This window comes from Monodon monoceros, unplaced genomic scaffold, assembly GCF_005190385.1.
Source record: "Monodon monoceros isolate NGI ecotype Baffin Bay Population unplaced genomic scaffold, NGI_Narwhal_1 Super_Scaffold_15, whole genome shotgun sequence".
NCBI classification, from domain to species: domain Eukaryota; kingdom Metazoa; phylum Chordata; class Mammalia; order Artiodactyla; family Monodontidae; genus Monodon; species Monodon monoceros.
Window position 1 is genome coordinate 86496438 of NW_021703771.1, and position 27934 is coordinate 86524371.

The following is a 27934-nucleotide window of genomic DNA, read 5'->3' on the forward strand; positions in this document are numbered from 1 at the left end:
TTATAATCATTCTGATTAATTTGTAATTTCCAGGAAGACTAAAAAGTATTTCACAGACTAATAATTCTGAAACGAGAAAAAAACTTGTCTCTAAAATTGAAATTATTAAGTGACCTAGTTGCATCAGCTTGCCTTCCTTCCTCCATCTTATTTTTTACCTTCCTACGATCTGAGGTGTAGCTGGAAGAATGAAGCTTGCGGTGAGACGTTCACCACACCAGCCAGTGTGGGCAAAGTAAGAGCACGAGCGCAGGCACACGTGAGGCCCAGGCGCTGAGCCCTCAGCATCCAAGCCGCTTTAATCCGTATGAAGGCCAGTGGCCTTGCGCTGGCGGAGAGAAGTCTAAAGATTAAAGAAACCTGACATTCAAGAAAGGAAACTCCTGTGGCTGTTCATTTGCGGAACAAGAAGCTACTTCTTTACTGGTAAGTTTTTATTTCATCCTGGGATTTAGGAAACATTGTATCCCTGTTGTCTTAACTGTTTAATGCTTTGAAGATAAAAGAAAATTGCCAACATTCATGGTATCAAGCCAGGCATTGATTGTCACTTAGACCACTTAGCCGCACCGTGGGGAGAGAAGGGGAGACACTAACTTTTGCTGAGTCCGTGATGTGCTGGCCACTGTTCTAGAGACATCACCTGTGTTATTCTAAGTAATCTTATGTTATGTTACGTAATTCCAACTGCAGTCCTGAGAGCAGGTGTGGTTAAAGGGTTAGGGAGATGAAGTTACACCATCCGTGGGTAATGTGGGGGGAATCGAGTCCCTTCAGGTCGCCTCTGCCCTGCTGATGGTGACTAGCACTTGTGAAAGGACTGCAGGAACAGTGGCGAGGAACCTGATAAACCACAGCCACCATCGAAAGTGCCATCACTTACGTGAGCCATGACTGTGAAGAAGAAACGCACGCTCTACAGACCAAAACCAGACACAGTCTCCTTAACTTACCATTTGTGAACATGCTGGGCTGCACCCCTGTGCCCCCGTGGACAGAATGAGGGGTGCTGGTGGATCTAAATGTGGATGAAGCATGGCGGGGCGGGGTGGGGGGGGGGGGGAGGTGAGCGACTGTGTGAAGGGGGATAGGAATGGACCTGGAGAGCAGGGCGGTGCTCTAGATCAGGAGCGAGTCCCACATCACGAAGAAGAGAGCCCCAGGGCGCTGACAAACGGGGGATGGGATGGGAGGAAGGGCTGGGGCAGCCTGGAGCCAGCTCAGCAGAAGGTACAGATCCGCGTGTGGACATACATCCACATGTGGACCTACTCACGGGTCTGGTTCAGGAGAACGGATGAGGCTGCATTCATGGGAAGAAGTTCTCATGATAAAATCATCTTTCAAGTGAAAGTGACAAATGGGTGGCAATGAGTTTCACTGTGTTGTGGGTTCATGTATTGATGCCATTTAAAAAATACTGTTATTCCATTAATATGCCAATACTGGAGGCGTTTGCTCTAGTCTTGCAGTATGTCTTCTCTTACTAGACATCCTAATCCTTCTGAGCCCTCGCCTACCTGGAGGTCTCTTATCTAATAACATCAAGCCTCTGAGACAACTTGAGAAAGAGGAAATGAACACAAGAAGAGACTCTTGCAGCCAAAATAGATACCACAGAGCCCATCCCCTCTCCCAGGGGAGACCCTCAGGTGCACATTCAGATGTACCGACTCTTATTTTAGGTGAGGTTCTGATAAGTAGGGCTGTTTGGTTTCCCAGCCCAGAGCTTATAGAAGCAAAAAGTTTCAAGCGGGAAGGTCACTCCTGGAGTCAGGCGCCGGGAGGAACGCGGCAGGAAAGAGGACAGGGTGGGATGGGAACACCCCAATATACAGAGAGGACGACTCGATATATTTCAGTCTGGGGCCATGTAACGCACAAGCAAATAGCCCTCAGTATTTGAGCGACTGCTGCTTGGAATTTGGTGCTTTCCTGTAGAGGAGAAAAGCTCACGTCTGCGGTGGTGACCACAAAGGCATCAGAGGCAGGGCTGGACCACGGCGATTTTATTAGAAGATGCATTTGAGCCAGAATTTCATCAACCAGGTCTCAAATTTTAAAATACTTAAAACTGCAGACGATCAACCTCAGTTGAAAGTTAACTCAGAATTACCTTCCCCCAGGACAAGGTGAATTAGACATTGCCAAGTTCCTCTGTCAAGTACACTCAGCATCCAGCGAGTTCTTCATGATGGCCGGGCGAGGTCTTAGGATCTACAGAGGATTCCATGTCAGAGAAGGTTGATATCTGTGAAATGCGTTCCATTTTACTTTGCACAACTTCTTCTGTTTGGGGAGTAGAGTGAGGAGTTGGATGCATGAAAAAAGAGAAAAGGGAACAAAGAAAGGATGAAGATGTGAAGGAGGGGGCGGTCTGAGCAGAAGGTAAGGAGTGAAATAGAGGGGAAGTGTTAAGATGGTGAGCGAGGCCATCGAGGGGGAGGTGCAGCCACCCAGGACCAGAGGAGGGCCGGCGGCAGAGAGAGCAGGGCTCGCCCTCAGCCCTTGGCAGGAGCCACTAGGACTGGGGTGCGGCCAGGCCTCTGCACTTCCCCCCTCAGCCTCCTTCTGCATGGAGTTGTAAGGACTTCACCCTCCCCGTTGTCTGTCTCCCTGCTCATCATACCAACCACCTGAGATTCTGGGGGTGAAGGGAGGATGAGCCACAGGTTAGCGCAGCCCCTGGTCTTTCCTGCTCACGTGTGGCCTCCTGGGCAGCAACGGCCCCAGGGGTGTTAAGAACTGCAGGCCCGCTCGGTCAGAGTCTGGAGAGGGGATTCAGACCCTCACTCCGTCTGCTCACTCGGAACCCCTACCTGGCCCCCCGCTCCGCCCCGCCTAGGCAGAGAAATCCTCAATCCAAAGGCTCATTACTGTTTCGGAGGCAGCGGCTCCTGCTGTTGTGTTGTTACGTTTCTCTCCCCAGCCATCTTAGTGGCTGCTGAGGTGACGGCTAGGAAAGCAGTGGGGCTGTTGTCACATTATCATGACCTTGTCCTTTCTCATTTCTGTAGGACCTTTATAAGTCAGCCTGGCTGTTCCCGTTAGACAGAATGAAAACAGAGGCCTGAATCTGGGTCACCGAGGAATGCAATGAATCAGTGGAGGCCCCAGGCCCTTTGCTTGGCTGCCCTCCCTCCCATGCACAGAGAGCACCGTCGGGAACTGGGGCAGTGATGTCTTTACGGGTTCAAGGAAGGAGGCTACAGATTTTATTTGCGGGTTTATCTAACATCAAAATTGTTTGATTGGAGGTCCCCAACATAAAAGGATGTGTGGCTTTCAGATTTGTTTCTGACCGATAAACAGAGGTTTTAGGAAACTAAAAGCCACTGTCTTGTATGTAAAATTAAATGAAAATGCAATAAAATAGCTTAGTCTTCTTTGGCTTTTCTGTCACTTTTAGCCTTTTCAGATTCTGTAAAATAGGCTGAAGTGATTTGCATAACTCCTCCCATGTGCTCTGGTCAGGGGTGGGCGTCCTCTCTCCAGACCTGAGGTGGAGGGACTTGCTGGCCTCCTATGGGGTGTCTGCCGGGGACCAGCCCCAGTGCCCTTCCTGTCCTCCTTCTTGATTTGGTAGAACAGGTGGAAAGGGGGCCTTTCTTCTGTCCCCACTCTGTGATCTAATCCTGTCTATCCTGATAAAATTAGTCATGCCCTCGTTGAAGAGTTTTGTGATATCTTTAAAGTTAAGTCTGAGAAAAGCCAATCCCACTGGAAGTTAGTTTTAATGGTACTTAGAGCTCTTTCATTGATTGTGATAATCTCACTCTGGTTTTCCTGTTCTGAGCCGGGAGTCGTGTCCAACAATTCCTTTCACCATTTACTGTAACTGATTTGAAGCAAAATAGCATGTTCACTGTTCTGGAAACTGATGGAAAAAGTGGTGAATATGGGAGCAGTGAGACAATGAAGATTATCAGGAAATATCTAGAAGGTGTAATTTTTCCAGAAGTGAACATTAGTGATATCGGCAACAGTTACTACAATTAGTCTTTTTACAGTTCTCAGAGATTGTTTCATTGTACAACCAATGTATCTCATTATTAAATACATGGAGAGCACAAAGATTTAGAAACAAAATTATATTTCTTATATTTCTAGCCCCCCCACCAAGCAACCATAGTTATCATTTCAATATATTTCTTCCCACACCCCTCCCCCACACCCTCCCCCACACCCTCCCCCATGCCCCCCCCACCCCCCCCCCCCCACCCCTCCCCACACCCTCCCCCACACCCCTCCTCCACACAGTCTCCCCCACACCCCATCACTCCTTCCTCCCAGCTTTTCCCTCCTTCCACCACCTCCCAGAGCTTCATTTTTTAGATCGGGTTAATCTTTTCTGTTTAACCCCCTTTCCTCTGGCACACGAGCTAACAGAACCTTTCTCTCCCCAGCATGTCTGGGGAAATCAGCAGGAGGAGGGCACTCACTCCATGGCTGGGCAGCCTGGGTGTCTCAAAATCCCTCCTTTCTCCCGGCTGAAACCACCTCCTTCCACTCTCATGTCTTTTGGCCCACATCCTCCTTTTGGCACAGTGGAGAATAAGGCCGTTCCTTTTCCTTGCTGGCTTTCTTCACACACCGAAGGCTGCATCTTCCCTGAGGTCCCCTCGCGACCCCCTCCTTCCTGGCGTGTGCTGGTCCCAGGCCCCTTCATCTCCCTAATCACGCCCTGCCCTCGCCATGGCTGAGTAGAAGGGCTCCCCGCCCCCGGTCCTCAGTGCCGTGACTTCTGTTAGGTCCTGGTCTGCCCAGGACAGCCGCATTCTGGGAGACCAGGACGGCTGGCCACCCTAATCCTGGCAGCCCACGAGGAGGGGGGCTGGGCGGCTGCTGCTGGCGTGAAACGTTGACTCCCATCTCTGTGGCGTGAGGGCTGACTCCCCTCCCGCTGCTGGTCCGTCGGGACACCAGCTCCTCTACTCCTGGGCTGTGCCTGAGGGCTGAGCAAAGCCTGGAGTCAGAAGACCAGCGCTTTGGGCGTTGAGATGGGGACTGTGCAGGGGGCAGTCTCTGCTCCCACAGTCGCAGCTAAAAGCGGGCGTGGGCCAGGGGTGTGGAGTGGGGTCAGCAGTGGTGTCTGCTCAGTCCCAGGGCTCAAAAAAGAAAGCCTCACTTGTGCCTGCTGCCTCCATCACGCCATTCTACTTCTTGGCGTCTTACTGCCAGGTTTTGGTTTTTGTTTGATTTTTTATTTATGCATTTTAAAATTGAAGTCTAAGTGATTTACAATGTTGTGTTAGTTTCTGCTGTACAGCAAAGTGATTCAGTTATACGTATATACCCTTTTTTATATTGTTTTCTATTATGGTTTATTACAAGATACTGAATATAGATCCCTGTGCTATGCAGTAGGAACTTGTTTACCACAGCCAATTAAAATTTTTTTTTCTACATCTGTGGTCTTCATTTCCTGAGGCCACACTATCGTCTTAGATCCTTATCATAAAGCTTTCACTTGAGCATTCAGACTGGAAGTTTATCTTCCAAGAGCACTGTAAACACGAGTGATTAAATCCAGAGGTCAGTTTCAGTCCTCAGAGTCTCTACTCCGCAGGTCTTTCTTCAAGCACTTTTCTCCCTTTGCTCCAGTAACACTGTATTGATTTCAAGGGACCTATTCTTCTGGCCACTTCTTTTCTGTCCTTTTCCTCACTTCAATCTGTTCTCCTGTTTCCTGTGCTTAAGTGCAAGCTCCCAGAGCTTTCATCTGCGTCTCTGAGTTCAGTTACAACCTCCTGTGCATAACTCTCCCTGCATCTCATGCTAGAGCTCCTCTTTAGGACAGAAGGAGAGGGGGGAGGGGAGGCGGGAGGGGTTGGAGGCAGAGAGGGAGGAGGGAGAGGGGAGGGGAAGGAGGGGGGAGAGGTCAGCTCTGGGGGTATGCACCAAACATGCGGGAGATCTGCACTTCCCGTGTCTCTAATCTTCACCTGAAGCCTTCACAAATCTCTCCGCTTCATTTTATTAATGAGGAGACGGACACCCAGGAATTAATTTCAAAAGTGGCCAGCACGTGGCTGACCCAGATCTAAAGTCAAGACTCTCCGGTTACACAGTACTTCAGTCTCCTCACACCCCATGTACCTTAAATGAATCTCATTTCCTTCCCCTTACATCAGCTTCTATACCTTCTCTGGTTAGAACTATGTTAGAAACTTAGAAATAAGTTTCCAGTTCCGATTTCCCTATTTCTGTTGAGGTGGAAAATCTGGCATCATTTTTACTCCTTCTTCCTCTTGCTTTTTACTGATTTTTCAAAACGTCATTTCTTCTTCACATTTATCCCAGAAACGCATAAACTTCAGGGTCGGATGACATGGCTTTGCGTCTTGGCTCTCCCAAGTTATGAGATGCGTGAACTTGAGGAAGTTGCTCTATTTCTGAGTTTCAGTTTGACAGCACCAGCACCCTCTAGGCTTCTCGTGCACATGAACAGAGCAGGGTGAGGGGAACAGCGAGACGCCTGGCTGTGAGCCATCAGCCCTGCCAGTCGCTCTTGGGCTCTGGGCTGCCTACCTCTGGACGGTTTCCTGTCCACGTCGGTGCTGGGAACTTGCTCCCTGTCACTCCACAGCTCACAAAACTGCCACATCTTTGCGTCGTCACTGAGACCAAGTCCCAGCTCTTCGGCCAGCCTTCCTCGACTTCCCACTGCAGCCCAGCCCCTCCACGGCTGCCCAGGCTGGCCCAGGACGGTGACCACGCCTTTGCCCTGAGGCTCGCCCCCTCCCCCTGCCTACTTGGCCAGTGGGTCAGCTCTCCTGGCTGAGCTCTGGCCCGTCCCCACAGACACTGCGCTCTATGCCTGCTCAAGCTCTTCGCATTCTCAGTCCTGTGAAGCATCACTCAGCCTTGAACTCACTGCCTGAAATGTCATGTGTTTGCGCCTCACCTTGGCAACTGTGGAAGTCCCTTAAAGGCAGGAAATAAATCACATACTTTAAAGCGCCTCTGTATGTAGTGTAGAGCACGGGGTAGCTATCTGAGAGTTTAATTTACAGCAGGCAAAGGAGATCGGTGTGCCCCTGGCTCTCTAGCAGTACAACGTTCAGGCTGGATCGTTTAGCGCGTAGAGTGAAAAAGAGTGTCAAACTGTGCAGGCCCAAAGCTACAGCATGTGCCCCGAACACGAAGGCTGTACAACCCGAAATCTTTGTCAGTTCCAGAATACGAGGGGTCAGCGTGGTTGACAATTCCGTCTGTAAAACGCACTTCTGTCCCTACTGGGGAATTTGCTGGCAGAATCTGATGAATAGCATTTCCGGATTTCTAGATGGAGGAAAAGCTACCAAGCCAAACCACAGGGCACAGACCTAAGCCGCTGCTGGATGAGATGTTCTGTTTTTAGAGTTGCCCGGCTTCATCTCTCCAACAGCATCGCTGGCTTACATTTCTTATCCCCCCACTTCTAGCATCTCTTCTCACTGTTGGCTTTCTTGGGGAGGATAGTTTTTAAACAAAGAAAGTCCGTTTTTGTTTTGATTGTTGTTATTTGTAACACACCTCGTTACTTCAGAAGAGGATTAGAGCTCAAGCTGAAGAGGAGAGAACGGCTCCCGTTACTCATTGCTGCTCAGCAAACGACCTCCGACTGTGGTGGCTCAGAACAAAGATTTGTTATTACCTCTCAAGGCTCTGGGGTTGGCGGGGCTCAGCTGAGCGGTCCTCAGGAGGGGCCTGTCATGCAGTTACACCCAGAGGGTGGCTGGGACCCGAGTGGTCAGAAGGCTCCATGGGGCTGGCTGTCGTCTGGGGTCTCAGCAGGAGCTCTCCGCACGCTGCCCACACATGGCTTCTCTGCAGAGCCTGGGCTTCTCAGCCCAGCACAGAGGCTGGGTTCCAAAGAAAGCACAGCCCAGTGGGGAGCTGCAGGGCTCCTGTGAGCCAGCCTCAGGAATCCCGGATCACTGCTTCTGACATAACGATTGGTCAAGCCAGTCAGCAAGGCCAGTCCAGACCAAAGAAGAGGGAAATAGATTTTACCTCTTGACACGTGAGCCGCATGCTTGTTTTAAAAGAAAAGGCATTGAAGCTGGCGGTCTCCAAAGACTATCTGGCACACGAAATGGACATCTCATTAAGATACAGGTAACACCGACATCAGCTGTGTTCATTTTCCAGGTCCCCGATATCCCAACACTCCAGCCACCAAACCAAGACTCAAGCGTGTCCCTCAGAAACCCTGCAAACCACCATCTGCTGAGCCTGCACAGTGGCCGGCAAATATCAGACACCGGAACTGTTAATCAGTGAGGGCCGAGGTCCTCTGAAACGCCAAAGACAATCGGCTTTATCCGCCACGATCCCATCGGCAGATACTGGTGATCCGGGCGTCATGCGTCTTTGGAAATTATCCACAAAGTTGAAAATGTATGAAATCCTTGTTATGGGTCTTCCCTGGTGGCGCAGTGGTTAAGAATCCACCTGCCAATGCAGGGGATGTGGGTTCGAGCCCTGGTCCGGGAAGATCCCACATGCCGCGGAGCAACGAAGCCCGTGCACCACAGTTACTGAGCCCGCGTGCCTAGAGCCCATGTTCCACAACAAGAGAAGCCACCGCGATGAGAAGCTCACGCACCATAATGAAGAGTAGCCCCCCCTCGCTGCAACCGGAGAAAGCCCGTGTGCAGCAACGAAGACCCAACACAGCCAAAAATAAAATAAATAAATTAAAAGAAAGAAAGAAAGAATTTAAAAAAACCACCTTGTTGTCCCTTAAAGGAACATTCGATACCATGTGTGAGGAAGTCCATTTGATTGAAAAACTTTATGAAATTTTTGCCTAAAATCACTTTAACTCTTATAATGAAAAAGTGTGTTTGTATAATGTACGCACATTTCTCAAGTTCCTATTTTTCCTTTTAAATTCTTCTTCCTTCTTAGGGGAGCCCACTCGTACTCTCTGCCCTGCTTGTGTGGCCAAGACTCCCCTTCCTTCTAATTAAACAGGGACCTGCAGCTGGACGAGCTGCCTTTCCACACCCCAGGGTGAACCCCGCAGTTAAGAGGAGGGGTCCCCGGGAAGCCCAGACCTACACAGGAGTATCACAGCCAGCCTCACCGCAGAGTGTAAAGCACTTCCTATTCGGCCGTGGTATTAATTTACCAAACTGTCCCTGGACTTTGTTCTGAATGAATTTTTCACACCTACGGTCAGACTTTCAGACTGGAAACTATTTATGTAAAATGCATCACTGCATTGTGTACTTCTTGCTTTTTACATCCCTCACAATGTCATGCAAATGAGCAGCAGATTTTATTTAAATGAGGTGAGAGCTCCCAGGATCTGTAACGTGGGACATGTTCTAGAGAGAGAAAACAAAATGGTCTGAGCTTCCCAAGGGTGACATATAATTTGGATTTTACTTTGAAGTACAGAAGGGGTGCTGGGGCAAAGGACGTATGAGGACCACACAGGTCTGGAGTCCCACAGAGGAGCAGCCTCGTGGACGGCGTGGGAAGGCCAGAGGCCCAGGGCTGGAGCTGCTTGGAGGCCAGGGCCAAACCCTCTACGGATTCTCCTCCCTCTGGGGGCAGAGAAGTCGTGTGAGGGACAGTGGTCCCTCCTGGGGGTGTCTCCCACTCTTCTGACAGGCGGGCCAGCATGGGTGCCGAAGCGTGTGGCTCCAGCGATGGAGCCTCCTGGCCCGTCGTGTGGCCTCACAGTGTCGCTTTTCTCAACATGCTGAATCCTACTCACCGTTCTGTCTTGGTCCTCAGCGAAGTCAAGGCTGTTTTTCTTGCTTTTAGGCAGGCCAGTTCTAAGGTGATAATGAGCTGCAAAAGGGTTTACCTTCCCACTTTCTTGCTAAACAAGACCATCAAAGGGGATTTCGGAAGGAACGGGCAGAAAAGGTGTGTGCGTGACACCAGCCCCTGAGGTGGCCTGTTTTTTCCTCTGCCAGGAGCCTGGGGCCTGGTAGGCAGCCCTTCCAGCAGCTTCCACCCAAAGCAAGAAGCAGGACCTCGGAGGAGGTGGTGGGTGGTGATGAGAAGCAGGGGATGTGACGGGGCAGCAGTGGGAAAGGCAGAAAGGACACGCTCCCTTGCTCTCCATCCAGGGATCAGCGGTCCAGGTCAGGGACCCCGAGGGATGTCACGTGAAGGGCTCTTTTCAAACAGAGGAGGGGATGGGACACCCGTGTCAATGCAAAATTGTAAGCTCCATCAGAGAAAAACAAGTCAGGACTTGGAAAGAAGCGAATGACATTCAAAAGGATCATTGTGAGGGAGGGAATGGGACTGTTGTGACATCGGTGCCCTGGGATCAGAGGTCGGCAAGTACCTCAAAGTCAAACAGAAAAAGGCTTTTCTTCTATAGGGTTGGGGAAGGAGACAGGGATGAGCAGAAACTTTGCAGGGAAATGACCCACAATGGCCGGGAAGAGGGTCCCGCTGTGCTGACGATTCCCCAGAGAAGCTGACAAGGGGACAGGTCCACGTTCAGTGTTGCTCAGACTTGGGGACAAGCTGCGTTCTGGGGTCTGTAGGAAGGAGAGACCCCTGACTAGCTCTTAGTAAGACAAAGCAGAGGGTGGGCCGTGGGCAGCTTGCTCGACTCAGGAAGAGAAAGGAAGCTAAAGAGAAAGGAGGAGGGAACATGTCAGTCAACCTGGTCTTGCTTTTAATTGATCTTTGCTATAAATTTTTTTATAAAACTATCTCCTGGGACTTCCCTGGTGGCGCAGTGGTTAAGAGTCCACCTGCCAATGCAGGGGACACGGATTCGAGGCCTGGTCCGGGAAGATCCCACATGCCATGGAGCAACTGAGCCCGTGAGCCACAACTACTGAGCCTGCACTCTAGAGCCCGCAAGCCACAACTATTGAGCCCGTGCACCACAACTACTGAAGCCCGTGCGCCTAGAGCCCGTGCTCTGCAACAAGAGAAGCCACCACAATGAGAAGCCTGCGCACCACAACGAAGAGTAGCCCCCGCTTACTGCAAGCAGAGAAAGCCCACGCGCAGTGACGAAGACCCAATGCAGTCAAAAATAAATAAATAAATGTATAAGAAAAAAGTAAAAAATAAAAAAACCTATTTCCTGAGACTTGAATCACAACACACTACATCATGGTGAACACTTTTATGATTCCAGAATTCTTTTATTTTTCTGTCATTTTTTTTTTTTTTTTAAATCACTTGTACCCAAAAATGAGTCTCCAGATGACTCATCAATTGCTTTTCCTTCCATCAACTGCTATACCTAATGGCAGGGCACTTGTTAGGTCTGTCACCTACCATCTCATAAAGATCAGGTGCCCAGCCTTTTAGCCTCTCACGCTTTTCTTTTTTTTAAATTGAGAGAGAATTGACATATGACATTATATTGGTTTCAAGTGTACACCATAATGATTGGATATTTACATGTATTGTGAAATGAACAATAAGTCTAGTTAATATCCATCACCACACATGGTGTTTTTGATCCCAAATGATACAATAGTAATACTTGTGTTTTTTTTATCCCCCCAAAAAACTAGTGTTTATTGAGTAGCTACCCCACCCCAGGCACTGTCCTACCAGCGTCACATGAACTGAGGCTGCTGTCCTCCGTGACACTCTGAGGCTGCCCCGTCATGGTCTTTATTGTACAGAGGAGGGAATGAGGGGTGAAGAAGGTCAGTACCTCCCTGCGGTGCACAGCTTTCGGGGTGAACACAGGCAGGGGGCTCCAGAGGCTGCATCACTAACCACAATGCTCACACGGCCCTTTCTAAATACTTCTAAATCTCTCCAGGCAGCCCGCAAAGCGCCCTTGCTCCCAGAGGTAACTGACCAGGAGACGGAGTGAGTGTTTGAGCATAAACTCGTTGTCACACCTTGAAAGGCAACTCAGAGTCCTTCTTCTGGGAGATAACAGCACCCAGGTCCCTCCCTTCTCAGCAGCTTTACCACCAGCTCCAGGGAGTCACATGATCATTTTATAACCTGCAGGATGTAGATGGTTAACCATCTGTATTTGGGCAAATAGGCGTTCCTTTTACATAGGAAGTGGTAATTCAGCGATTTGCTTTTGGTTAATTCTGGTCTCTCACTGCTTTTTTCTTAATGACCATTAGAAAGTGCATCTGGTTAAGAGAATCACACTGGTGCTGTGCGTTCCTGGGGTGTCATGAGGGGCGTGTAACCGAACTGGGCACTTTGGATCACGGCGTTTCTCAAGGTGAGCCCTGCTAAGCCCCCTCGACTCCTTTTAAAAGTGTATTTTCTTCTCTGATACCCACATCTAAGGAATATTAGACATGGAAGTGCTTTACTCTTAAGAATTCCAGAATGCTGGCATGTTGTCTGTGTTTACACTTAGTGAAACATTTCTCACTTTCACACATACAGTGTCCTAATAGTTTTAGGAATAGTACTGTGTGTTCAGGAAGCTCGCTTTCCCTCTAAATGTACAGGAAGTGATTTCATTCTAATTGCCTCGAACTGGAGCTTGGGCGATGGTTCGGGCATTGCTTCACAGGGGAAAAGTCCAGGGGGCACCTGTCTGGAGAGCAATTCTTTATTTAAATAAGTACGTAAAGAGTTTGCAGAGCTAAAACCTGAGCTAAAATAATGTTTTGGCGGCCACGCAGTAGGTGATTTACGCACGGAAAGATGACGAGTGAGGGTCTCGAATAGCTGGGGATTGATTGGGAAGGAGCTTTTCAGGCAGTCATTTAAGAGAAATTGATTGGGTGGAAATTTTTATGAGACTCAGTGAAATACACGAAAAGCTCTGATAATGGCTGCAAATGCCACAATGATTGTGGAGTGAGTGTCTCATGACCATAAAAGAATGCGCAGTGGTCTTTCGAAGAGTCCGCCGTGGCTCCAGCCAAAGCCTACGAGGCTGCAGAAAACAGCCATTGCAGAGATCAGTAAAGAAACAAGTGCAAGGTCTGAATTAATTAATCACTAATTCTGGAAATGGTTAGAGATATGAAATCTAATTTCTGTAATGAAAAAGAAAATGTAAAAGTGAGCTTTTAAAGAAGCAAAGGGAACCAAAAGAAAAAAAATGCAAACTTATATACCAATCACTGGAAAAAACCCTCTGGCTTCTTTCTTAACCACTCTTATTCAAAAGCAGAAGGAAGCCAGACTAGGGTTTCAGCTCCACCGATGTTCATCTAAAAAAGGATAAAACACCCATGGTTCAAATGAATTAAGAGAACCTACATTTATTGAATACTTACTTTTGTAGTTTGTGAGATTCTGATATACATATCGTTTAAAAATAAACATATTATTTAAGATCTTGTGGGAATTTTATAGTCCTCCAGTAAGACCTGCTGGAGACAAGGTGAATTAGGTCTCTAATTCACAGCCCTAGAGGAACTGCAGTCTTCCCATCTATAAATGGGTATAAGTCTACCTTAGAGGGTTTTTGTGAGGCTATAAGGGATAATGGATGTAAAGCAGTGATCCCAATGCCCAGTGTGTAGTTAGAACTTAATTTCAAGCGTGCACACCCGCTTTCCACACACTCAACAAACATACACACGCATACACGCATGCAATGCATACACCCGTATGTAATATACCTACATATGACTGACTATATGTGTGTACACAACATATATACATGCACACACATCACACATGCATGCAATGCATAACATGACATACATACATATACCCATACACACAATGTGACACGCATACACATTACACACACATGTATGCATGTGCATACATGTACTCAACATATGTACACGTACACATTTAGTTCTTGCTCCTTGTCTTGTGGGCCATCACTATTTATGAAAATAAACACAGATTTAAAATCTTCTGCTTTAACTTTAACAAACTATTAAACTTGTTATTAAATTTGTTTAAATAAAAAATTTAACGGTTTCCTTGCTGATGATATTTTGTTAAAATTATTCATGTTTTCCCTGTATTTAATTTTGTTGGGTAGAGTCTGCCCTTGGCCAAATGCACAAAAAGGTTGAAGTTGGTCTGTTACCCACCCCCTTCTGCTTTTTCAGCCACCTCTTCTCTTCTCTTGGGGATCTTACTTCCTTTTTGCTGCCACCCACTCCTGGTCCGAACAGAGAGCAGACCAGTAATTGACAGACAGACCCTGCGAGGCTGTCCTTGGTCAACTGATACCAGTGAAGACGCTGGCTGCTAATGACCTAAACTGTTTTCTGCCTGTCCCTGGTCCTCTGCATGTGACCAGAGGGCTTCCAAAGCCCTCAAAGACCAGAGCAGAGGAGCAGCTCCTGTGAAGTGGAGACCCGGGGGGCGGCCTCTGATGGATTTGAGAGCAGCTGAGTAGGGAGAAGGGGCACTGCCTGGAGTTTTTTTTTTTTAATTTTTTAAAAAATTAATTTATTTATTTTTGGCTGCGTTGGGTCTTCGTTGCTGCACACAGGCTTTCTCTATTTGCAGTGAGTGGAGGCTACTCTTCCTTGTGGTGCAGGGGCTTCTCATTGTGGTGGCTTCTCTTGTGGAGCATGGGATCCAAGCACATGGACTTCAGTAGTTGTGGCACACGGGCTCCAGTAGTTGTGGCTCTCAGGCTCAGTAGTTGTGGCTCGTGGGCTCAGTAGTTTTGGCTTGTGGGCTCTAGAGCACAGGCTCAGAAGTTGTGGCTCACGGGCTTAGCTGCTCTGCAGCATGTGGGATCTTCCTGGACTAGGACTCAAACCCATGTCCCCTGCATTGGCAGGCGGACTCTCAACCACTGTGCCACCAGGGAAGCCCTATTCTTTTCATTTTTGAATGAAGTAGTCAATTAGCTGTTAGTTTCAGAGATACCTTCTTTTGTATATTGTACCTAATGAAAATGGTACTAGGAAGCCACAGTGTTTAACTGCAAAAAAAAAAAAAAAAAAGTAAATTAGCATTTAAAACACTATGTTAAAAATGTTCATCTAATTAAGTAACATTAAGTTTTCCTTGAAGTAACACTTTTTTTTTTCCTGGGTCGTAACAAAATCTTTGAAATGTGACAACTAGGAGGCAGACGCTCTCACCATGTGCATACGTTGAACCTTGGAACTTTAGCACATTTATTTTCATTTAAAAGAGTAATATATTTGTGGTTTCAAATCTTAAATGCAAATGTCATATGAAGGTTCAACTTATCACTGTGTGTCTCTATAAACGGACGAAAAGCCATTCAAAGATATATCTTTTAGGGACTTCCCTGGTGGCGCAGTGGTTGGGAGTCCGCCTGCCGATGCAGGGGACGCGGGTTCGTGCCCCGGTCCGGGAGGGTCCCGCGTGCCGTGGAGCGGCTGGGCCCGTGGGCCATGGCCGCTGGGCCTGCGCGTCCGGAGCCTGTGCTCCGCAACGGGAGGGGCCGCAACAGTGAGGGGCCCGTGTACCGCAAAAAAAAAAAAAAAAAAAAAAAAAAAGATATATCTTTTAATAATAGATGAATTCTGAGTATGTCCACGATGAGAAAAGACTCCATCAGGAGTTAGCGCGAGGCCCGTGCACTTCCCCTTTCATGCAATGTCTGAGTGGTGGACACACCCCTAGCTGGAGGCCGGCGTGGAGACCAGCTTTGCTGCCTGAAGACAGGGGATCTGTTCGCCTTAGTGACATCCCTCGCCACCAGGCAGTGCCAGCGCTGCACAGAGCCTGGAGCTGCTGGCCACCGGGCGGCATGTGGGCCTGGCGTTTATACTTGAAGGAAGGAAGGAAGGAAGGAAGAAGGAAGGAAGGGATAGCTTCTCTAGGTCAGCTTTTTCCAAAGTGTTTTCCAAAGAACACCGGCTCTAAACTTCCTGTGGGTGGGCGGGTTGGGAAGGTGTGGTTACTCAGCAAGGCTCCGAGCCGTGGTAATAAACCGTGACATAAATACCCAAGAGGAGGATGCAGGTGGTAGCATTGCCCAATCTCACTCAACCCCAGAGCAATCTTTCCCCTGCTCTTCCTTTCTCCCTCTCTCCCGCTGTTCTTTGTACCCAGAGCATCTCCCAGGAACTCACTTTTAAATGCTGATCTAAATTCCAATGATCTAAGTTGCTGGACGCTGGAATTCGCGGTGAAGTCCCAGTTCTCACACACAAACGTGCATTAGAGTAACCCGGAGACAGTGTGAAAGGAGATGGTCCATGATCACAGCGGACATGCACAGGACTCCAGAGCTTACCTCACCCCCAACTTTACTGATGACTCAGAAGACACAGGCAAGCACAGGCACAGGGTGACATCGCTTTCCTGGAGGCGCCCCGAACCATCAGATACAGCTTACTAAACGTGGGTTTTGGTTTCAGATCAATATGAAGTGACATGAGCAGCACACGTGAAAACACTGCTCTCAGGGCTCTGCAGGTTTGACCTGCTCACCGCACAGTTGGAGGCTGCCTCTTTCCCGTGCCCTGCACCCTCCCGTGGACGGGGCTCCAGCGGCCCCCATGCTCCACATCCAGGAACAAGGGTGTTGTCTACCTCAAAGCTTCTCCGTCAGGGCCTCCACAGGCAAATGCACTTAGCTTGGTTCCAAGGAGGCCGGTCAAGGTTAGTCCTGCCCCCGTGTCTCCAGCTGGAAGGGAGAGCTGCACCTGCTTCAACCCTTTCCTCACCAAAGAGCTCATCACCAGAGACTCTGATTCAGCAGGTCTGACCCACGTCACACCCACCTCGTGTTCTCTAAGGACTCACCACTGTGCCTGCCAGAGAGTTTGCCGTCCCCCAAGGCAGCTCGTGTCATTCTTACGAAACGGTTCAAGTGTTCTTTCTAATGTTTGGTCAAATCTGTGGATACCGTCTCCACTCACTGGGCACATTCTGACCCTGTGCGGGGACGGGTAAGCCTAGACCCTCTTTCGAATGACAACCTTGTGGGTAGTTGATGACCTCATTCCTCCCTGGCCCTCCCTCCGTTCAGGTGGAACATCTCCAGTTCTGGCACATGGGGGTCTCTCTTCACCGTCATAGCCACTTGGCTTCAATTGATTCCAGCTGGCCACTTTTTCCGTAGCTCAACTCAAAATTCCCGTGTAAGTCCGATCAGCGTAGACTTGATGAAACTATCACGTCCCTCATTCTAAGCCTTGCGATAATTTGGCCTAAAAATAAAGCATCAGTTACTTTTAACAGGCTACGTTTATTGAGCATTATTTTAGCTTTCTATTGCTTCCATAACAAATTACCACACATATACTTAACTCTCCGTTCATTAGAGAAGGTACGAAACATCTATTTTCAAAACGTCTTAATAGCACAATTTTCGTAATAGAAAGTCCGCAGATTCTTTCTCCAAAAAGTTGACTATTGCTGCTCGGGATTTGAGATAATTTACTTGAGGAAAAAAGAAAGGTTCTTTCCATGTTGTGGTGCCCCTGATGCCAATCTGTCACCAGCACAATTTCCTCCAAACGACTCACATGATTTTTGTAATGAAAATGGTGGCCTGGGGCAGGGTGAATTATTCCAGTGACGGCGAGTGCCTCGCGCACGTGTCAACCTGAGAGCAGCCTTTTTTGAGAACACTGATTCTCAACCACAGAAGCGTTATGTTTGTCATCATGCAGATTTCTATATGGTTTACACCCAACAGTTATGTAACACTATCCCTGAAAGATGCAGAACTTACAAATTTGGGTTATTGTGATTTATTCTGCCATTCTAATCAGAAATAAGAGTAAATCAAAGGAGATTAAAATAATGTCTCAGGAACAGACATAATTCAGACCGAACTTCTAAGGTCTCTGCTTGGAGCGCACCCCCCAGCAGCATGGCCTGAATATCTGGTTTCTTGTGGTGCCAGCTTCGACCCTCCTGCCGACACTCATGACAAAGACTTTCCTGACCCTGGCCTTCTCCTTACCAGAGGGAACCCCTTGTTTTTCTGTACACCCCACTATTATTGCTAGTATTGCGCAGTTTTATAATGATTTGTTTACCTGACAGCTTCTAGAAGCTGGAGCTGACGTTCAATGCATCTCTGCATCCTCTGTGTTTCTCCTCAGTAGATACTCATAAACATTGGTTGAACTGAATTCAATTTGAATTCAGAAAACATTTCTACCACAGTGTGGTTAAAAAGTATCTCCCCTAAGTGGGGTTCCAGCTGGGCCAAGCATGCTGGGTCATCCCTTACCGCATTATAACTGGGCTGCCATTCCCACCGTTGCCAACCCCACCTCCATATGGTATGAAGGCCTGACACCCCAGCACCCCGCAGCTGCGTCTCACCAGCACCCATGTTGCCTCCCCAGGTCTGGACTCCGTCTGGGCTCGGTCCCTGCACCGCTCCCCAGCAGCGTGGTCTCCACGGCAGCCCTGTGTCCCCGCTTCCGTGGTATCCCCTCCTGCTTTGCTCCCAGCCCCCTTCCCATGCACCTGTAGCCCACCCCTCCCTCAGTCTGTACCTTTTCCTCCTTCTGGAGTCCTTGAAAGTCCTTCTTCCCACACACCTTCCACAACCTGCTCAGTCCCAAGTGAGGACAAGTCCCCCGCATCAGTGCATTTGTGTGAAGCTGTGTGCACGTTATTTTTATTAGCTTTTTGAGGCATAATTTATAACAATAAACGTCACCAATTTGAAGTACACCCTTCAGTGGGTTTTGACAACAGTCACCGTCCTGACAGGGAGCATCTCCCGCACCACAAAAAGTTCCCGAGCCTGGCCCAGCCAGTCTCTTCTTCCGACCCCTCACCCACGGCAATCACTGACTTGGTTCCTGCCACTATTGTTTTGCCTTTTCTAGAATTTCATATAAATGGAATGATGCGGTACATGGGTCTTATATGTTTGAATTCTTTACCCAGAAAAATGCTTTTGTAATTCACGTGTGTGGAGCGGGCGTCAGTATCCACTTTTCATCTTCTGACTGCGTTCTAGTGTGTGGATGGGGTGCAATCCACACATCTGTTCCCCAGCTGATGGGCACTGGGGTTCTTTCCAGTTTGGGGCTGTTAAGAATAAACCTTTGAGTACAAGTCTTTCATTTTCATTCTCCTGGGTGAACACGCAGGGGTCACTCGTGGTTCACGTGGTAAGTGTGTGTTTAACTTATGAGAGACTTTGACTTGTTTTCTCAGAGCGGGTCTCTGTGCTGCATCCCCACCACTTTGGTGAGCACGCGAGGCTCCACATCGTCTTCCACAGTCTTGTTTGCCTTTCTGATTTTAGCCAGTCTGGTGAGCATGAAACGACTTCTTATTGCAGTATTAATTTGCATTTTCCTAATAATTAATGACATGGAGTGCCTTTTCTTGTGCTTATAAATACATCTATGTATTTTCTTTGGTGAATCGACTTAAAATTTTTGCCTGATTCTTCTTGAGTTGTTTGTCTTCTTGACATTGAGTTGTAAGGGCTCTTTGAATATGCTGGCCACAATGATCAGATATAAATTTACAATTTTTTCCCCATGCAATGGTCTTTTTCATTTTCTGAAGCCTTTCGAAGGGCAGAAGTTTTAAATTCTGATCAGTTACAATTTATCAATTTTATAACAGTTCATGCCTTGAGCAATTTATACAAGAAATCTCTTTCATTCCCAAGGGCGTGAAGATTTTCTCCTATGTCTTCTTCTAGATGTTTTATGGTTTTAGCTCTCACATACAGCTCTATAACCTGTTCTGAATTAGTTTTTTGCCTACGGTGTGATATAAGGGGTTTGGATCAACTTTTATACATGAATATCCAGTTGTTCTGGCACCATTACTGAAAAGACTGTTTTTCCCACTGAATTACCTTGGTAGTTTAGTTAAAAATCTGTATTTATTCTGTTCTATTGATTTATGAATCTGTCCTCTTGTCGTAATTGCTGTAGCTTACAGTAAGCCTTGAAATCAGGTATTGTGAGTCCTACAATTTTGTTCTCTTTTTCAAAGTTGTTTTGGCTATTCTAAATCCCTTGAATTTCTTAATAAACTTTAGATTTACCTTGTCAATTTCTACAAAAACCCTTGCCACAATTTTGATTTGGGTTTTGTTGTATCTGTAGATCAGTTTGGAGAGAACTGACATTTTAACAATATTGAATTGTTTAATCTACCTATGACATATCTTTCCATTAAGTTAGATGATTTAATTTCTCTCAGCGATGTTTTATAGTTTTCAGGATATGTACACATTTTGGTGGATGTATTCATAAGTATTTCATTTCATGTTTTCTGATGCTATTATGATTTTTTTTTTCAGTTTCAATTTCCAAATGTTGCTGGGGCATAGAATTACAATTGATTTGTGTCCATCATTGGTGTCCAGTGTGATGTTAACCCTAATCAGTGTATTATTATTATTATTATTATTATTATTATTTTTGCTGCGCCGTGAGGCATGTGGGATCTTAGTTCCCCGAGCAGGGATCGAACCCATGCCCCCTGCAGTGGCAGTGCGGATTCTTAACCACTGGACTGCCAGGGAAGTGCCCCAATCAATGTATTTTCATTTTACATATTGTGTATATCATCTATAGGATCTTTCTTAGGTCTTCTTATATCTTTCATGACACTCCTCGTCATGTTTATGCCTTCCTCTACCTTCTTGATCATGTGGAGTATATTTACAGTAGCTGTTGGCGCATCTTTTTGTGCTAATTCTATCATCTCTGTCATTTTTCTGTTTCTTTGTGTAGATCACGGGTCACACTTTTCTGTTATTTTAAATGTCTGTGTTTTAGTCAGTTTGAGCTACTATAACAAATTACCACAAATTGTTGTTTGTTGCTGAAACAACAAACATTTTATTTCTCACGTTCTAGGGGTTGGGAAATCCAAGATCAAGGCCCCAGAGGATCCAGGTCTGATGAAACCTTGCTTCCTGGTCTGCAGTCTTCTCACTGTGTCCCCACAGGGTGCAGAGCAGAGAAAGGAAGCAAGCCCTGTCGTGTCTCTTCTTGTAAGGGCACGAATCCCATTGTGGGGGGAGGCCCCATCTCTACCTGCCATCACACTGGGGGTTCAGCTTCAGCATACAAAAATGCAAACATTCGATCTACTGTGGTTTGGAAATTTTTGTTTGGTGCCTGACATTATGAGTTTTACATGTTGAAGGCTGAATTTTGTTTATTTCCTTAAATAATTTTGGGCTTTATTCTGGAAGGTAGCTGTATTATTGGAATCAGATGGATCATTTGAGACTTCCTCTCAGGCTTTGCTCTGGACGGCAGGTCCAGAGCAGCATTTACGTCAGATTATTTTAACCCCATTACTCCTAAGATGGCACCCTTCTGAGGATGCTCCCAGGGCCCTGGGATGTGGAAGGTCATGGTTGCCACTGATGCCGAAACCCCGCCTCTCTTTACTGGTGCCGAGTAGAAATGCGGAGACAGAGTTTTGGGTGAAGTAGAAAAGAGTGCTTTTATTGCTTTGCCAGGCAAAGGGGGCCACAGCAGGCTAGTGCCCTCAAGATGTGCCCTCCCTTGAGTGTACGAAAGGCTCTATAGTCTCGGGGTGGGAAATCGGGCAGCAGACAAGGGTCAAGCGGCACATTCTTCTTGACTTCAGCAAAGTTTCAGAACCATCAAAGCTGGCGTCAGGTGGTCCCAAGATGGGCTCTGGTGGTCCTTGAGGCTATCGTGCCATGACCTTCTTTCTGGAATGAAGAAGGCTCACAAGGGAGGGGTTGTTAGGGAGTGTTTTCTCCAAGAAGTAAACACCAGGTGCATAGTTCAATTCTAACCAGAGAACGATCATTTTCAAACGGCAGTTAAGCAAGAAGAAAAAGAAAAAAAAAAATATATATATCTGTGGGGGAGAGTGGCTGGATGCGCTAAAAGAATAAAGTTTAACGTGAGGGAGGCTATCAACTAGTTTCTCTTGCAACAGCGATCTGGCCGTGGGAGCTATTTCCAGCCTGGGGGGACACTGCGAACCCCGCTGCCCATCCTTTCTGGTGGTCCTTCCCCCAGTCGCGTGTCGCTTCCTGTTAAGGACACCACTCTGCTGGTCTCCTCGTTTTTCTGTGTGAAGGGCCTCCTCTCCCAGCCGCCCGGCCTCCCTGAATTCTGGTCCCGGTCTCCTCAACTCAGCAAGAGGGCCATTCTCTGGGTTACCCCCCTGCTCTGCACTTGGGAACTGCTCCCCTTGAGAGCTGGGGGCATCGCAGAGCTCAGGCCATTGCCCACTTCACTGGTCTCCTGTCGGGGACCTTAGTCCTGTGATGTCTGTAAACTGTGATTTAATGCATTTTACAGGCTTTCTTGGTTGTTTAATGCGTAAGGTGCATTAGGTCTCTGTTAATCCATCATGGCTGGAAGCACAAGTCTTGAGTTTTGATTGATACGTTTAATCTGATAATCTGATCGACGTGTCTACTTCCTCAGTATGCTTTCGCAGAACAGAAGCTCTGTATTATGCGTCTTCTGCATGCTCTGAAGTGCCCATTAGAACTCTAAACTTGCAGGCAATTGCAAAAGTGCAGAGGGGAGCCCAGCCTCCCTGCAGTCCTGGGTCCACAGCAGGGACCCTCGGCAGCGAACACTCTGTCCAGGCATCCGGGAAGGAGTGGGTTCAGGCCACCTGATCTGTGATTGGGAAGCAACAGCGAGAGAATCAAACGATACAAGAAGTATGTTCAGAAAATCCTTCAGGGTGCCCTCTGTGATCTACCGAATCTTTCCCCCAGATGTCAGTGTTGACTCTGGAGGTGGGGACTGACTTGGCGCAGGTAGATGTGTTATGGGACACATTTCTTCTTCCTGTCTGAGCCTCTGAGGCCCGCCCGCATTTCTGTTGTTCCTCCGTCTTCTTGACCTTGCTGGGCCACATGGCAAGGGGGGAGCTGAAGGAGAGGGAGTGTGCATTTCACAGGAGTATCAGGATTCCAGGACAGGGATTTTGTCGGGGGTGGGGCTGGATCATAAAGCAGGATGATGAACACCAAGCAAAGAAGGATGAGTGAGTATGGGAAGAGCAAAGAATCCTTCTTTCCTTCCTGTTTGTTTCAAATGATAGATTTCAGAGTCCTGCCATCCTTTCTTAGTCTCCTGGTGAATTTCTTGAGCCTGGACTCCGTGTCCCCCCTCTGGGCATTCCCAGCATGTCACATGCTCCATCAAGGTTGTTTGGACGGTCAGGCTGACCTGGCCAGGCTGGTCACACCGTTTCACAAACACGCAGCGCTCAGTATTCCTTTTCAGCCAGAGCGGTCACCTGCAGGTGACCTGTTCTCCAAGGACCCAGAGTGGGCCTGTCCGCAGAGCCTTCCCTAACCACGCCGACCTGAACCTTCCTTCCCAAACTCTGGTTTCTGAGGACTATGATGTGTTTGCCCCAGTAGATTAGTGGTCGTTAGCTAGACTGTCCATTGGACGTATCTGTGGCTTTTCAGGATTATATATATAAAACCATAAATATATACCCAGCCTTTAATATTATATGTAATAGTTTCAGGCTAGGGCTATAAATTACAAGTATCCTAGCAACAGCTACACTTCTGTAGGTTTTGTTCAGTGGACTCTTGTGAACGTAATTAATTTGAATTTTGCAGAAGATTTTTTCTGCAGATCAGATCTGTGGTTTTGCTGATATCACCCTTTTTTATGCTCTAGATCAGGGATCGGCAAATCACAGCCCATGGCACCATGTCTGATCCGCCCACTCATTTGTGCAGCTGTCTGTAGCTGCTCACACTGCACCCGCCGATTTGAGTAGCTGTGTCAGAGACTACAGGACCCGAAGATCCTAAAATATTTACCATCTGGCCTTTTACAGAAAGACACTGCTGACACCAGCTCTAAATGAATATTTCTGTGTAAAATAGTATGCTGTGCACTCTTTGTGTTGAAATGGGAAGAAATCTATTTCCTTAATTCTCTGGCTCTCTGAGAATACTTAACTGTAATGCATTTTGCTTTCTTTCCTCCTTAGATTCACTTCTCTCCTATTCTCTCCGCTGTGAGCCAGAGGAGTTGAAAATCCACTCCCCTTCTAGTCCAGGCCCGGACTCTCTGCCCAGATCAAGCACCACCATGAGAGAGGTGAGCATCTTTTTTTTTTTTTTTTTTTTTTCAGAGTGGCTAAACCATTTTATTTTCCCACCAGTGACATGATATAATTTTTCTACGTACTCGCCAGCATTTGATGTTGTCACTATACTTTTTTTTTTTTTAACGTCTCTATTGGGGTATAATTTGAGCATCTTTTTTATTTTGGTTGGGAGTGTAATTTCGGTCAGTCGTGCTCCTTGAAAATGACGCTACTGCCAACTCTGTCTTTGTTCACTTTCCAGGAACCCATGAATTCCACCAACATCTACGATGCAAATGAGGATTATTTTGGGTTCGCTAACAGTTCCGATTACTCTCTCGATGTTGATAGCTTTCTATGTTCCTTGCAGGAGGTCAGAAAGTTCTCTGGGCTATTTGTGCCACTCGCTTACTCCTTGATATGTGTCTCTGGCCTCCTGGGCAATATTTTGGTGGTGGTCACCTTTGCTTTTTATAAGAAAGCCAAGTCTATGACAGACGTTTATCTCTTGAACATGGCCGTCGCAGACATCCTCTTCGTCCTTACCCTCCCGTTCTGGGCCGTCAACCACGCTACTGGCGAGTGGATTTTCAGCAACGTCATGTGCAAACTGACCCGGGGCATCTACGCCATCAACTTTAACTGTGGGATGCTGCTCCTGACCTGTATCAGCCTGGACCGCTACATCGCCATCGTGCAGGCCACCAAGTCCTTCCGGCTCCGGTCCAGAGCCTTGGCCCACCACAGGATGATCTGTTTGGTCGTGTGGGTGGTGTCGATCTTCATCTCCAGCTCGACCTTCATGTTCAACCAGAAGTACAAGCTGCAGGGCAGCGACGTCTGCGAGCCCAGGTACCACGCCGTCTCCGAGCCAATCCGGTGGAAGTTGCTGATGCTGGGGCTGCAGCTCCTGTTCGGCTTCTTCATCCCGCTGGTGTTTATGATATTTTGCTACATGTTTATTGTCAAGACCTTAATTCAAGCTCAGAATTCCAAAAGGCACAGAGCCATCCGCGTGATCATAGCCGTGGTCCTTGTCTTTCTGGCTTGCCAGATCCCACATAACATGGTGCTTCTCGTGACCGCCGTCAACCTGGGCAGGACGGACCGCTCGTGCAGCAGCGAGAGGCTGCTGGGCTACACCAGGAACGTCACCGAGGTCCTGGCTTTCCTGCACTGCTGCCTCAACCCGGTGCTCTATGCCTTCGTCGGTCAGAAGTTTAGAAGCTACTTTCTGAAGATCACGAAGGACCTGTGGTGCGTGAAGAGGAGGCAGAAGTCGCCGGGCTTCTCGTGCTCCCGGCTGCACTCGGACACCCTCACCTCCCGGCAGAACAGCGAGACCGCGGACAACGACAGCCCGTCCTCCTTCACCATGTGACGCCCCCCAGGCTCGGCGCGGACGGGCGAACAGGCAGGACAAAAACGCACGGGGCGTGTGGACACGAAGCCAAAGCGAGCGGGGTCTTTCCTGCAAGATCAGGGCTGCACGCGCTCGGGGTGCCAGCAGGCACCGATGGGCAGCGTCCCCCAAACTCACTTGACGGGGATGCTCTGTGCCCCCGTCCCTGCTGGCTGGCATTCTGCAAAACAGGCTTTGGGAAATGCTGAATGAAAATGAATTGCTGACAAATGTGAACACTTTCAGGAATATTCACGAAGCAGCCCTAGACCACAATTTCTTCTGGTCGTCGCAAAACATCCCACGGCTTAAAAACCCAAAATGGATGGGCTTCCCTGGTGGCGCAGTGGTTGAGAGTCCGCCTGCCGATGCGGGGGACGCGGGTTCGTGCCCCGGTCCGGGAAGATCCCACATGCCGTGCGGCTGGGCCCGTGAGCCATGGCCGCTGGGCCTGCACGTCCGGAGCCTATGCTCCGCAACGGGAGAGGCTGCAACAGTGAGAGGCCCGCGTACCGCAAAAAAAAAAAAAAAAAAAAAAAAAAAAAAAAAAAACAACAAAAAATGGAAAAAACAAACGAATGCCCTCGTGTAACTCATTTTAGGCAGAAGGTTAAACGTCTTTCCATCGCGATGGTTACTGTTGGTGTCATAATAGCAAAATGGGCTGGCTTGAGCTTTATCTCATTTCCCTGTGAAAAAGTGTGAGTTTTTTCTCATTTCTCAAGCATGAGCTCATAAAAAAGCAGAAGAAAAACAAGCTCAGAGACAGAAGAGGTGGCTGCATAAGTACTAGAGACACTTGTCACGGTGGCTAAGGCAGTTGAGGTTGTGACAGGCCGTCAGGAAGTGTAAGTTTGCTTCATTTCCCTCTGTGACTGGAAATTCTCCTCTAAAACTCCATTGGACTGCGTGCATTCAGCGTGCAGAAGGGGCTTAATAATTATTTGTCTAACAGAGCGCAATAAAGTTGGAGCTCATAGTGTGGTTTAAAGAGTTGTCGTTTAAATTTTTTTTTTTAATAAATAGAGTACTTTTTTTAAAAAGAACCAGGAAACTTTACTGAGACAATAATGTAAGAACTTTTGTTCACTTCCATCATGGAGTTGAAGAAAGCTGTGTGGAGGGGACTCTGGCTGTGACGAGCTTCAAATTAGCTTCTCAGAGAGCTTGGATCACGTTGGCTTCTGCCGCAGTAAAGTGGTTTTACCTAAAGCCTGAGCTTAACTATGGAATCAGTTTTTAACAAATCTCTTGGCGTCAAACGTTCATAGGACTCAAGTTTTGAAAGTGCTTTGTAAGTATATGAACCTAAGTGGAAAAGCATCAACCCATCTTACAAAAACACAAACACGGGAATTCCCTGGCCGTCCAGTGGTTAGCACTCTGTGCTTTCACTGCTGACGGCCCAGATTCGGTCCCTGGTCGGGGAACTAAGATCCCACGAGCCTTGAGGCGCGACCAAACCAAACCAAACCAAACCAAACAAGCAAACAAAAAAACCCACCAGTGCTTATTAGAAAAGTCCTGACACGAGCTGCAAAGATACTGATGTGTATTTAATGTGTTATCTGAAACTTGCTCTTGTTCTTACACGCTTCAGCTACATCTCTACATGAAATTCAACATGATCTCTTAAGATCCAAAGCCTGTATTTTTAACACATGGTTTTGGCTTTGCAAAATAAAACTGTTCTGTGGGTGAAGTAGAAATAGTCTTCCAGTCTCAGGGCTCCGACTGGGAGACCCTGGTGTTCAGGGGTCCCACGTCCTTCAAATCTGTTAGCGTGTGACTTCAGAAATCAAAGCAGAGGAGGCGTTACTCAGATGCTTCTTTTGGTTTGACCAGAGCACTGATGAGATGTGTGAAAGCGTGTTTCAAAACCGGCACAGAAACATCATGCTGACTCGGCGAAGCTGGAATCAAGGTCTTCTGCATCTCAGTCCCCAGAGGAGTGAAACTTGCTTCTTTATGCCATAACCCTTTTCAGATTTCAGCCATAATGAATAAAGGTGTTTCTAAAATGTGCTACATATTTTATTAATGGCATCCTTTTTTCGTGCTGCCTTGGGCATCAGAACAGGTGCATCAACAACCGTTTGGTGCTGCAGAGGCCGACGCCCCCGGGGACCCGGGGCTGCCGGGGTCTCTGCTCTTACACTAAAGGGCTCCGGACTGTTCTTTAACGGTTCCCGGGTCTCCTTTTCATCTATTTCTCGTATCTTCTCTCACTGTCAGGCTCTGGCTGGACCTTAAGTGTGTGCCTTTCGTCCCTCCTCTGACTCTTTGCAAACATTGTTCCACTGTGTTTGGGGATCATCTGTCTACACTTGTCAGGACTGTGTATTAATAGGGACAATGGGTTCGCACCTGCCAGGCTGTTATTAATGCATTAATCATATACACATGTGTAATTTATTGCATACGCCTGTGTGTGTGTGTTTATGTATAATCACATCTATGTGCTGACCAGAGGATAATTTTTCTTCGTTCCTGTTACAAAGTAGTTGAGACGCGGTCTCGATCAATTATTTCTGGATAACTGAGATTTTACTATATGTATATCTCAGCAAAGGTGAAAATTCAGGCACGGAGGTATTATCTTGCAAATTGTATGTTGATTTGCTTCTGAGGACAGATAGCCTAGCT

The 27934-nt window shown here is 47.6% G+C and overlaps 1 protein-coding gene across 4 annotated transcripts; it reads left to right on the forward strand.

Moving 5' to 3' along the window:
• Positions 1-366: 366 nt before the first annotated feature.
• CCR6 (C-C motif chemokine receptor 6) lies at positions 367-27310 on the forward strand. Of its 4 annotated transcripts, none has more exons than XM_029224125.1 (5): positions 396-426; positions 2127-2388; positions 12078-12181; positions 23788-23897; positions 24149-27310. In XM_029224125.1, the coding sequence occupies exons 4-5, from the start codon at positions 23889-23891 to the stop codon at positions 25265-25267; spliced, it is 1128 nt and encodes a 375-aa protein (XP_029079958.1). In that variant the 5' UTR covers positions 396-426; positions 2127-2388; positions 12078-12181; positions 23788-23888; the 3' UTR covers positions 25268-27310. The 4 variants fall into 4 exon arrangements, 3 of the variants coding, with proteins under 3 accessions (XP_029079959.1, XP_029079958.1, XP_029079960.1); XR_003793736.1 differs by lacking the exon at positions 396-426 and having other exon boundaries at positions 1715-2388; positions 24149-26582; positions 27134-27310; XM_029224126.1 differs by lacking the exons at positions 2127-2388; positions 12078-12181 and having other exon boundaries at positions 367-426.
• The last annotated feature ends 624 nt before the right edge of the window (positions 27311-27934 follow it).